Consider the following 13567-nt stretch of genomic DNA (forward strand, 5'->3'; position numbering starts at 1 on the left):
GAATGGGAGCGGAAGAGGTTCGGGATCACAAATGGGAGGAGAGATGGTCCACAACAATGATTTCTCAGTTAAGTTGTGGTCTGAACTCTGAAAATGTTGAGAACCTTTGAAGGGGACTAACTAGAATGAACTCTGATATTAGTGACCATTCGTTTCCTCCATGAAAGTTAAGCATTGTGACTAGCCCTTAGGTTTAAGCTGGTTCATATGCATGCAAAAAAGCCACAGTATTATATGTCTAAATCTCTCTTCCATGGACAAATTTGGAAATTCAGATATCAGGGTTAAAAAAAAATTCCATCTCTAAATCAATCCATTGTGAAGTCTACTTAGAACTCACACAACAGAGACTAAGGGAGTTCCCCAGGAAGAACTCACTGCGGACTGCAGAAAGCTGTAATAGGAGGTGCTCAGGACAGCATTGCAACCATAAATCAAACCAACAGAGGGAACACAAAGAGCTTTGATGTACTTTGAATGTAAGATTCTTAGTGAAAAGAAAGCCCCGATCTGATGGCCACATTGAGAATGGCATTTAAACAAATGCTAATTTTCTGGTGAATGTTAATCCTGCCAAAGAGGAAAAGACTGACCATGCATTTAACCCATATGTTACATGTTATCCCTTCATATATTCCACCAAACTGGTCATTAAGCTCTGCCAGGAACATGAATACTTAGGGGCCTGCTACTGAGGCAACAGTCGCACAGCTTTAAAAGGTAGCACCATCTTCATTAGGAGATGGATCTGTTCCTGACAGTGATTGTGAAGAAAGCCATCTCCCCCCCCCCCCCATCCTTACCAAGTGTTAAATTATTTAATTGCCTGTGTGGGCGAGAATTTTTTTTTAAACAATTCACGTGACGTGAAGTGGTATCTCTCATCTTCTGTAATATTTAAAAGTTTTGTCCCACCAATAGCATTTCAATTGTCTTGCTTCAACAGCCACTGAAGGTAGTTGTCAGCAACAAATCACTTTTCTACTGTCAGCTAAAAAGGGTCTTTCCACACATGTATACAACCCCTTAACTGAAGCTGTTCTTGGTGCCTTCTAACCTCATCACTTTAGGAAAAAGTCACTTGCCACATTCACACAACTCTCCATGAAAAATTAGGGTTAAGTCTTGATGCAACCCTCCCCCCACAAAAAACCCTCAAAACAACCCTGCAAAAACAAACCTCAAAGCCTAAGAAATTGGATCTTACAAAAGATCTCTGCACAAGAGCAGAAGTCACTTTTCCAAATTAAATAACTTCAGAATATATATATATTACAAGATACCCAAAGGCACTGGTTTGCAATAGGACCTAATTTCTAGCTAATTTAAAAATAAAAATAAAACACTTATTTTGAACATCTAGCAGCACAAAAGCAGCACCTCAAATCATTCACTTTTGCACCTTCTATAATATGTCCCAAACCAGCCAGACTTATTTTTCAAAATGTTGTAATAAAATAAAAGTGCTCTTGGAGGAGATCTATACAATTAAACAGCTGAGGTTTAACCCCTGAAAAATAGAGGCTTCTAACACAAGTGCTGATAGACCCTTAACCATAGCATTGTTTGCAGTGGTTGCTGCTAGAATTATCTTTTCAATAGTTGCAACGTAAATAGTATTAAGCTCTAACTGTAGCATAATGATTGGGATTGGCTCTTTAATTCTTTTTACTAGAAAGATACAGCTAATTTAAAATAGCTGGTTGATACAGAACGCATAAATATACAATAAGTTTAGACAGTGATTGTACTAAATGCAACAATACAAAGAAGCAAACAGGAACACAAATGGTAACACAATAAAACTGTATTACATTTGTGCTTCAAATATTACAGTACATTATATACAATAGTCCAAAATAAACATCTCATGCCAAATAACACAAAAAAGAAAAAACAATAGCAAGCCCCCAAAAAATAAAATAAAATAAAAATCCAGCGGTATATACAGTTACCTTTTTAATAAACATTCAACTCTGAACTGGAGCAATTTTCACTACATACATATGCAGTCCGCCTTTTATTCCACGCGACCATCCTGTCTCTCTATATCTACGCTATCAGTAGGATCCTGTGTCATTTCTTATATACATGTTGAGCAAAAAAGATAAAAGAACATAGTGCTTTATATTCTTAACAATGTGGCGTTGGATCAGCGAACCTGGGGTGCGTAACCTTCTTTCATTAAACCCTCCTCATAGTCTGTCTGGCACAGAATCATGTTGTTCTTTAGGAAAAATTTGTCTCCAACACAAAATCTGAAAATAGAAACAACAACAACAAAAGAAAGTTAGCTTTGTAAATGGAACGATGTGATCTTAAATCTAAGATTCTACCTTAAATGTTTATAATTTTGTGTGGAAAATGCAACATGTATTTCTTGCATCTGTTGCAGCATTTTACAAAAAAAGGTGCAAGAAATCCCAGCTTTGGATTTCTGCCACTCTTCTGCATTCCTTGCTTGTAACAGAATTTGGTGCCTCAGACTTTTTGGACCCTCAATGAAGGGCTTGATTCAAAGCCCACTGAAGTCTAAGAGAGTCTTAGAAAAGGTCACACCTGCACAGATAAGAGAGTATAATACCCAAGACCACTGGGCTGAATGAAAAATTAATCCAATTCTTTATACAAAGTAGAATGGGGATGATACAATCATATGCTATTGGATGCTTAACATATATATTATAAATGTATTGTACAAATAATACATCATCAAGATACTGTTTTCCAGGTGAAAATTCATGCCAAAGGACATTTGAATTTAATGGCCATTGAGTCAAAACATTTTAGTGTGTGTACGTAAAATTACATATGTATATATGTGAGTAAACACACACACACACACACACACACACACACAGGTAAGCTTATGTAGACATACAAATAGGTTTACCTGTAGGAACTAACTATAAATTTAATTACCAAGTAAGATTTAATTTATTTGCACTGTGTGATACAGTCTATATATCCCAGTTTTTTTAGTAAAAGCTTCAGAATTTGGTTACCAAAAACAATATTGTGTTTTATTGTCTGAGTGGGTGAAGGCATGTTTACCTCAGCTATTTAGTTTCAAACTTGAGTAGTAATTTCAATCTAATCTAAGCAATGTGTGTACGATTACCAAGATACTTATACACATCATTTTTAAAAAAGAAAGGAGCATTTTTTAACACAGCTAGTGAATAATATATAGAAAAAAGTTTCACTAATGACTGGTTTTGCAGCAGGATTATATTCTTTTGTTTATGGCAAACTCTCCATCTATAAAACATATTGGAAGCCAGTGCTTGCAGTATTCCAATTAAACTAAAGAGAGTAACCCAAATGAACCCCTTTGCATTGATGTGAATAAATGAAACCAGTTTCCACCAGCTAATTATGCATTTTACCACAAAGTATTGTTTAATGTGTAACAGATTATAATGTTCTTTCCTATATAATTTCCAAATGGGGACATCTTGGACACAATTAGGGTCAGAAATGAATGCTTATGTTGTTTACGGTACATTTAACAACAGAGTAGCTATGGGAATAGCTGTATATGTATTTAATTGTAACAATTTAACCTTCAAATAGTGGTGTCTGCTGTAGTTGACCCAGTAAAACTTCGTATAATTACAGAAGTTGACCCTCATGACCTTAGCTAGTGGTCTCTCTTTATCAGATAGTCAATTTCTAATGATGTTCAAGCAGAAATCTTGGTGAATTGTCACAGATTAAATTGTGTATTGAAAGCAGCCCTTTAATGTTTTGTGAACTTGGCGGTTTAAATGAGTAGCAGTTGGACTGATTTACATTTGTAAAGATTGGAATGCTAGACAAACAGTGAACCCATTTATTTTCCAACTGGGTAGCTTTGGAAATTTATCCTTATGTTAGCTAAATAGATAGAGGGAAAACAGTGCAATAAAAAAGTGGATTGAAAAGAATTAGCTTTGCTCTTAAAGGAAAAATTGGTTTGTCTATTCGTGGATTTTTTTTCTCTAGGATTACTGCCTGCTGCTACTGATGATTGAAAATACAGATTATGGAATGATCCTGAAATCTTTAAGTTATTTATGGTCAAGCCTATTTTATACAATTTACAGGTTTCCCCCAATCCCACTATATGAGCTGTAAGCACCAGAAAAAATATTTTGAGTAGACATATTGAAAAGGAGAGTTATTGAAATGAACTTGTTCTTTTCAGGTTACTCTTGATTCTTCAAATATGCTCAAACCCAAACTAAATCCTTATAGTCTATTTTTTGCAGATGTGGATGTGACCGCAGCAACCCAGATTAGATTATAGAAGTCATATACAGGCGGCCTTTTCACATACAAGTTCATTTTCCAGAGAAAAGGCATGTTTAACTTTAAATACAAAATTAGTCATTTATATTTTCTATAACATGAATATTTCCACTGGATGATACAATAAATAACACAGTAAAAACAATATTATAGTATAACGAATATAAGATTATTGATGTTGATGGGAAGAGGATGCAGGAACTCAATACATAAAATGCAAGTTCCTATTATTTCAATAGTGATAGAAATGTAGCCGTGTTAGTCTGGGGTAGATGAAGCAAAATGCAGGACAATGTAGCACTTTAAAGACTAACAAGATGGTTTATTAGATGATGAGCTTTCATGGGCCAGCTTTCGTGCTATTATTTCAAGAGTGAGTAAGCAGCAGGCTAGTGAGACAGCCACCAGAGGGAGACATGATTACATCTGCTTAGCTTGCAGAATGCACTGATTCAAACCCTTACAACCATTTAAATACACCTTTGGTGTCCAGCGTAACACAAGGATTATTTTCAGCATAAAAACAAACCCAGGAGATAACTTGGTTAAAATATTTAGAATACATCATGAAGTGAAACTAACTTAAGCTGCAAAGCTTTTGGGTCTCCCCCTCCGCACACTCGTCCTCCCTCCCTCCCCAAAGTGTTTGCTTCTTTCTTTCCAAGATCACAAAATCTTATGTCACTAGTTTATTTAATCTTTCATCCCAAAAAGTTACCCCCCCACACACACTAGCCTCAATCTGTAGAGTGCGTACAGTTCTATTCTAGAAAGAAACAAGGCCACTTTTGCACAAACAGCTGCAGATTTGTTCCCATTACATTTTGCTTTTGCGGTGTTAGCTCCTTAACCTTTGGTGCATAAATACCTTTGAAGAGCTGGACTTATGTATCCATGATAAATCATGCATTTTTTCCTACCATTTAATATTTATACTCTTGAAGAACACTATAATTTTACATACTAAAACCCCAAAAGGGTGCTCACTTCTATGCTACGGAAACTCAGGAACTAAATCATGTCTGCAGGGGCAAGGGCTAGTTTTGAATTCTTCCTCCGTGTTCTGTGAACTGTATTTTGATGACAAAGGCAAAAATCAAAGCTCAAGTCATATACAATGACACTTTGCACTAGTGGGATCCAAGATGACTAATTGGTAGAGAAGATAAAATTTCTTCTTCACGTCCTTTCTTCATATTCCCAAACTCCCGATCTTATTTGACATTCAAAAATAGCTTTGGCATCTTCTAGCTGAAAACAGCCTGGAACATTTTGGAAATTCACTCACTCTCAGGCTACATTATTTCCATTTTCATGGGTAAGACACTCAACAGAATACATTCACATCTCTTTTTGGAAGGCAGGGAGGGGAAAAGTGTGGAAACTGACTTCTAGCAAAGCAAAGTGTGTCTACATTAACTGGTCTTCGGAGTGCAAAACGAGGAAAGGTTTTTACTTCATCTTTGACTATATTAAGCAGATGATAGTGTCTGGTGCTGTGCAACATTTTCTTTCCGAGAATCCTTGTACATTTCATCTAACAAACATGCAAAAGGTGAGCAGAAAAATATACTATAGGCAGCATTAACATGATAGATTGGACTTACTTGCTATAAATTGGTGCTACTACTTTTGACATGTCTGTGGTATGAGTGGAATGACCATTACAATTAATCTCCATCCTAAGACTCCTGTCATGTTTTAAAATGGTAAAATGTAGGCCGCTTATATCATGAAAATCTCTGTGACTATCTAGTTTGGAAGTAGAAGGCACACCTGGACCATCACAAGAAGTATAAAACTTGTATTCCAAGAAATAGCCATTTAATTTTCTAAAGCTGAATGCTAAAAGGGGGTCTCACAATTACCTGCCATCTTTTAGCAGTCAGTATATAATGCATGACAATGCAGTGGGAAGGTAAGAGAAATGGGTTGGAACTAGGATGGCTGTGTTCCAACTTCCTCCTCTGCATTTGTGGCACAAAGTATGAAACAATGTGGAAGCATGTAACAGATTTCTCCTAGAATCAGCAGCCGTACAATCCTTTCATTCAGATAGAAAACACTCGTAAATTTTTCTGGCACTCAACTACATTAGTTGCTTCCCTATTCTCCTCCCTCCCAATTTTTTAAAAAGTTAATTGATCTGTCAATGTATCTCTGGTTAATGCTTACGCATATATTTCAGCATTATTGTACCTCATGCTTCTTCGTCAATATATATCTAAAATTTGCTACTTTTAGGGTCCTGTGAAGAGACCTGCAACATCAAAGGCTAATGTCTAATTTGTGACTATCACCTCATGCTGTCATGGATACAATATATACAATATCACTTCCTGAAGCCCAATAAAGTACATTTCTTTTTGCTATGCTTTTCAAAGAGTATTAAAAACTTTGGTACAGAAAATATGACCATAGAATCATAGAATGCTTGAACTGGAAGGGACCAAGAGGACCAAGTCCAGTCCCCTGTCCTCACGGCAGGACCAAGCACAGTCTAGGTATTTGTCTAACCAGCTCTTAAATATCTCTAATGATGGAGGTTCCAAACCCTCCTTAGGCAATTTATTCCAGTGTTTAACCACCCCAACAGTTAGGAAGTTTTCCCCAATGTCCAACCTAAACATTCCTTGCTACAGTTTAAGCCCATTGCTTCCTGTCCTTTCATCAGAACAATTGTTCTCCCTTCTTCTTGTAACTAGGGTTGTTAGATAGAGGGTAACAGAATAGTTGACTAACCACACAAATTCTTAGCAGTTAGACGACTATTCTAGGAGCCCCTGGGAGTGGGGCCAGCAGCCAGTGTGCTCTGGCCCCACTCCTGGTGAGTCCCCTGCCACCCTGTGTTGCTGTATCAGAGGTAGCAGCATGGGTGTCAGGCAGGAGCCGGTCTGCGAGGGGAGCCAGTTTAAAAACCAGCTCCCCATGCAAATCTGCTGCCTGCCAGCCCATGCTGCTGCCTCTGATACAGAGGCAGCTGTGTGGCGTGGCAGCAGCCCCTATCCATAGAGGGTCCAAGCTCCCTGCCAGCAAAGGTTGATTGCCTCCTATGGACTACTCTCATTCTCCCCTCCCCCTGCTGCCTCTGCCTGATACAGAGGCAGCAGGGGTGGGAGAGAGGAATACAAGTAGTCAACTAGATAAACCAATAAGCCTAGGCTAGGCAAATTCCTACGGCTGTGTCTAGACTGGCCAGTTTTTCCAGAAAATCAGCTGCTTTTCTGGAAAAGCTTGCCAGCTTTCTACACTGGCCACTTGAATTTCCGCAAAAGCACTGACTTCCTACTGTAAGAAATCAGTGCTTCTTGCGGAAATACTAGTCTGCTCCCATTCAGGCAAAAGTCCCTTTTGCGCAAAGCTTTTGTGCAAAAGGGCCAGTGCAGACAGCTCAGATTTGTTTTCCGCAAAAAAGCCCTGATCGCGAAAATGGTGATTGGGGCTTTTTTTTTTTTTTTGCGGAAAAGCGCATCTAGATTGGCACAGATGCTTTTCCGCAAAAAGTGCTTTTGTGGAAAAGTGTCCATGCCTATCTATACGCTCGATTCTGAAAATGCTTTTAATGGAAAACTTTTCCGTTAAAAGCATTTCGGGAAAATCATGCCAATCTAGATGCAGCCTACTTGTTTACATCCCTACTTGTTACACCCTTTTAGATATTGAAAACTGCTATCATGTCCCCTCTCAGTCTTCTCTTTTCTAAACAAAATAAGTCCAATTATTTCAGTCTTCCCTCACAGGTCATGTTTTCTAGCCCTTTAATCACTTTTGTTGCTCGTCTCTGCACCTTCTCCACATTTTTCTTGAAATGTGGTACCCAGAACAGAGGCCTAATCAGTGCAGAGTAGAAGAATTATTTCTCATGTCTTGCTCTTATAAAAGTCATAAGAGCATAAAATTGGCCATAAAGGGTCAGAGGAATGGTCCATCTAGCCTAGTACCCTATTTTTCCAACAATGGCTGTGATGCCAGGAGTCTTCGAGGAAACAGAGAACTGAGTAACTACTGTCCTGTCACCCAGGCTCAGCTTTTAGCAATCAGAGGCTGAGGGACAAAAACGGTTACTTACCTTCATAACCATTTTGCTTCCAGATGGGTTACTCATGTCCATTCCATGTACGTGTGTGCACGTGTTGTCAGACGTTTTTCCCTTAGCAGTCCCTGTTGGGTCTGCAGGGGAGCGCCCTGGAGTGGCGCCACTGTATCAGCAAATCTCTCTCTGCTGGACCTTCATCCCCTTGGTCTCTTCTTACTGGACTACTGTGAAGAAGGGGAGGTGGGCGGGATTTGGAATGGACACGAGCAACACATCTCGAAGAACAGAAGTTATGATGCTAAGTAACCATTTTTTCTTGGAGTGACTGCTCATGTCCATTCCATGTAGATGACTCCAAAGCAGAAACCCCAGGACGCAGGATCGGAGTTCTAACCTTCTATTGAGCACAGGACAGCCCTGCCAAGAGCTGCATCCTCCCAAGCGTGCTACGCCAGTGCATAATGGTTGGGAAAGGTATGGATTCAAGACCATGTGGCAGCCCTAGTGCTGTCTAAAATAGGGACTCGAGCCAGAAAGGCTGTAGAGGCGGCCTGTGTCCAAGTGGAATAGACCGTGAGAGGCAGGCTGCGACTCCTGTTAGATTATAGCACTCCCTGATGCAGGAGGTTATCCATGAAGAAATTCTCTGGGTGGACACTAGCTGGTTCTTGAGCCTCTCTGCAATTGCCACAAACAACTGTGGGGACTTACAAAAAGGCTTTGTCCTGTCCAAATAAAAAGCCAATGCCCCCCTAACATCTAGAGCCGTGGTCACCAACAGGTCGATCGCGAGGCCTCGACCAGTCAATCGGGAGGTGTCCTGTCCGCCCTGCCTCCATTTCCCTTCCACCCCCGAGAAGCCCCACTACCTACCTCAAGTGAAAACGGGGATGGACAGAAGTCCTGCAGCTTAGCGCCACTTCCGGCGATTCCGGAAGTGCGCTAGCTGCTCGGCCCGGCATACTGCGGGAGGGAGCATTGGCTCCCTGCACCGCACAGGAGGGGTGAGTCAGCCCCGGGGCAGGCGCACATGGGATTTTGGCCTCAGGGCAGGTGCACACATGCACGGGGCTTCCCTGTGCCGGGGGGAGATGGTGGTGAGTTGGACCCAGAGGAGGCACATGCTGGCTTCCCAGGGGGGCAGAGGGGGGCTGGAAGGGAGAAGATAGAGAATCCTGGGAGGAGGCAGATGCAGGGGACACTCTGCCTCCACTGCCCCCCCGCCTCCTATCCCCACTCCCCCATTCCCTCTCCCCACTGCCCAGTTCCCTCGCCACAGAACTCTGTCCCCACTCCTCTGCCAAAGCATCCACTAGCACCCTTCCCCAGTACTATGTCTCCTATTCCCACCAACACAGTGAAGCTTGAGGGGTTGGGTGGAGGAGGGGTTTTTTGCATCTTGCTTGTGTGGCCCCAACTGACACTTCTTGGGTCAGTGACCCCTGACTCAAGACAGGTTCCCTGCCCTTCTCTGAAATAAAGACAATGCAGAAACTTTGTTTGACACAGTATTTTATTTAAAAATGAAGCCTGGCCAACAAGCCCCAAATTGGGGCTAAGAACCCATCTGGCCACAGCATCGTAACACTCCTACACTCCCCTTTCCCCCAGACCCTACATCGTAGCCTATCATACACTGGAATCCCCTGCTCTGAGCCCCTCACATACCCCAACCCAAATTTCTGAACCCTCACATACAGAAGTCTGTGGCTTGCTTAGTACCCTAACCCTACATCTGACCCCAACACTGCCCAGCCTGGTGCCCTCTCCCTGAGGGAGTGTCCCCTTATCCACCTTCTCCTGCATCCAGATTTCCTCCCAGAGCTTGCACCTCTCATCCCTTCCCACACCCAAATCCCTCATTCTCACCCCAGAGCCTACACATCCTGTCTCAACCCAGCAAGGTTATGGCTAGACTGCAGGAGTTTTTCAGGATCCCAGAAAAACCTCTTCTGCATCCACGGATGCATTTGTTCTTCCACTTTTTAGTGGAAGAGCAAACATGATCTTTAGGTCACCTCTCTTCCTCTTTCCACAAGGAATAAGGGGGCTTCCAAAAGAAGGTGTTTTTTTTTTTTTTGACATTTGGTCCAGTCTAGACAGGCCAAATTTTGGAAAAACCTCTTCCTACAGAAGAATTGGGGAAAAAAGCAGTGGTATAAGCATTGGAGATAGCAAGTGATGGAGAGGAGGAGAATAGAGAGGGCGGAGCTTCAAGGAAGGGGCGGGGCGGTAGATCTTGGCTCCGTCTGTCATTTAAAAAGTGATCTTGGGTGTGCAGAAGTTGGAGATCACTGACCTAGAGTGTGTAAAGTCTGTTCTTTACCAGAAGCATGGGACTTGGAGTAAAAAACCCAGGAGAAAAAGGTCTCAGGGAGACATGAAACAGACACCACCTTCAGCAGGAAGGTGGGATGGGGGGGTGTAGCCTGACCTTATCCTTGAAAAAGACTGTGCAAGGGAGGTCCAAGGTAAGGGCCCATAACTCTGACACCCGTCTGGCTGATGTAATAGCCACAAGGAACAACACCTTCTAGGAGAGGTGTAGTAACGAACATGTTGCCATAGGCTCAAAGGGAGGTCCTGTGAGCCTGATCAGGACCCAGTTAAGTTCCCACTGAGGGACAGGTTGACAGACATGTGGGTGAAGCCTGTCCAGTCCCTTCAGAAACTGACAGGCCAGGGGGTATGTGAAAAAGTATCATGCCCTGAGGGCTCGGGTGAAAAGTGGAAATAGCCACCAGGTGAACCCAGATTGATGAAGCGGACAGCCCCTGGACGCTGAGCACAAGGAGATAGTCCAGAACCAGAACCTAGGTGTCCATGGGAGAGATCCCCTTCTGAGCAACCCAGATAGAGAAACGCTTCCATTTACCCAGATAGGTAACCCTCGTGGAAAGTTTCCAGCTCCCCAGCAGGACCTCCTGCACCCATTCTGAGCACTGACGCTCTGCGGCTGTCAGCCAGGGAGCTTCCAGGCCATTAGGCATAGGGACTGCAGGTTTGAGTGGCAAAGCTTGCTGAAGCCCTGCATGATGACATCCAGATACAGTGGGAGGACAATCAGTCTCTTGCAAGAGAGGCTCAGCAGGGACATGAACCAGTGCTGTCGGGGCCAAGCTGGTGCGATGAGAACGGGAGAAACCCTGAATTCCCTCACCCTCAGGAGCACCTCGTGCACCAGCGGTAATAGGGGAAAACGCGTAATGCAGGCCCTCAGGCCATGGGGTGATGAGAAATGTGCCCCAGGGATCCGTGACCCGACCCTGTGAGGGAACAGAACCTGGGACACTTCCTATTCTGACGTGTCGCTAACAGGTCCAGGAGGGGAAAAACCACTCATGGAAGGTCACCCCCCCCCCCCAAGAGACCACTTGTAGCTGGTGAAGGACCTGCTCATCTGGTCCACCAGAATATTCTGTGTCCTAGGGAGGTAAGAGGCAGTCAGGTGATTATCTGCCTTGATACACAACCCCTATAGTTGAAGGGCTTCCAGGCACAGGAGAGGGGAATGTGCCCCCACCCAGTCTGTTTATATAGGACACCACCTATTGTCAGACAATGAAAATCGTCCTGCTCAGAGAAGGTGAAGGAAGGCCTGGCATGAGAGGCAGACTGCCTGCAGTTCCCTGACAACATGCAGGGAGAGTTGCTCCTGCATCCACACACCTTGAGTCCACGCATCACTGACATGGGCTCCCCATCCAGTATCGGAAGCATCTGTCACCAGCCCCAGGGACTGGAGGGGCCTGGAGAATGGTACTTCAGTGCAGACCACCTCCTCCTGGGTCCACCAGTCCAGGGAACGGAGGATGTCTGGGGGAAACTGTTACCACCCAGTCCCAGGAGTGCAAGGAAGGATTGTCGGCCCACACCAGCCACAACTGCAGTAGATGCATGTGGAGCCTGTTGTGCTGAATCAAATACGAACAGGTGGCCATGCACTCCAGGAGGCACATGAAGTGCCTGGCCATAGTCCTAAGAAATGCTCGCATTGCCATGATGGATTCCCTGATAGCCAAGAAGCAGGACCTGGGTAGAGAGGCAGTGGCTGATGTGAAGTCCAGATGGGCGCCTACAAACTCTGTGACCTGAGTGAAGAGCAGGGTAGACTTGGTCACATTCAGGAGGATCCCCAACTCCAAGAAAAGGACCTGTGTGCCAGCACTTGGTTCAAGGAAGGCCCTGCACAAGCCAGTTGTCCAGGTAGGGAAACACCTGGACCCCACTCTTCAAGGTGGTGGCAACTACGGCCATGCACTTTGTAAAGACACAAGGAGCCAAAGAGGGGCTGTAAACTGGTAATGGTCCTGGCCAACCATGAATCGCAGGAACCTCCTGCTGTGAGGCACGATAGAGATGTGAAAAATAAGCATCCTTTAAGTCCAGGGCAGCGTACCAGTCTCTGAGATTGAGGAGGGGGAAAATGATCGATGCCAACATGCCCATCTTGAAGTTGGCTGTGGCGATGAAGGCATTCTGTCCCTGAGGTCTAGGATAGGGTGACCCTCCCCTTTACTTTTGGGGACTAGGAAGTACCGGGAGTAGAAACCCCTGCCCATGAACTCTGCGGGGACCACTTCAGCCACCCCAAGGCTTAGGAGCTACTGCACCTTCTCCCGCAGGTGGTGTTCATGAAAGGGGTCCCTGAAAAGGGACAGAGCAGGGGCTGGGAGGGAGTGAGAGGAACAGGATAGTGTAGCCTCTCCCTACAGTCTTGAGGGCTCACCGGTCCAAGGTGATAGAAAGCCAAGCCTGGTAAAAAGGGAATAAGCAATCCAAAGGGGGGAGAAGTGAGACTGGTGAGCTGTCCTCAGGCACACTCTCAAAACCCTTGATGAGGACCCTGGTTTTTGCTGGGCAAATGCAACCCTTGGACAGATGAGGGATGGGAATGGCATCTATTGTTCCTTACCCTGCACCATGAGAAGTCCAAGCTGGTGCCTGGCTGGGAAGGCCAGGGGTTATTCCTTCCAGGAAGGGATCACCTCGGAGGAAGGAGGGATGTGGTGTGAATCCCCAAGGACTTCAATGTGGCCCGTGTGTCTTTCAGACCATGCACAAGATGGTCAGTCTGCTCCAAGAACAGGCTCAATCATTCAAAGGGCAGGTCTTGGATGGTGGTCTGAAGTTCCCGGAGCACCCCAAACCCCTGGAGCCACAAATTGCAACTAGACCCATGGCCATAGTACGGGCAGTTGCATCCAGGCCCTCCTGTCAGGCATTGATGGCTCCTGA

The 13567-nt window shown here is 44.0% G+C and overlaps 1 protein-coding gene across 9 annotated transcripts in view; it reads right to left on the reverse strand.

Moving 5' to 3' along the window:
• Positions 1 to 208: 208 nt before the first annotated feature.
• The window catches only part of LMO3 (LIM domain only 3), a 203849-nt gene continuing 190490 nt past the window's right edge, over positions 209 to 13567 (reverse strand). For all 9 annotated transcript variants that reach the window (XM_006130277.5, XM_075897676.2, XM_075897659.2 and 6 more), the window contains one exon: positions 209 to 2258. In XM_006130277.5, the coding sequence (XP_006130339.1) occupies positions 2153 to 2258 (106 nt within the window). In that variant the 3' untranslated portion in view covers positions 209 to 2152. The remainder of the gene's footprint in view (positions 2259 to 13567) is intronic.

This window comes from Pelodiscus sinensis, chromosome 1, assembly GCF_052426305.1.
Source record: "Pelodiscus sinensis isolate ZL-2025 chromosome 1, ASM5242630v1, whole genome shotgun sequence".
In the NCBI taxonomy this organism is placed as follows: domain Eukaryota; kingdom Metazoa; phylum Chordata; order Testudines; family Trionychidae; genus Pelodiscus; species Pelodiscus sinensis.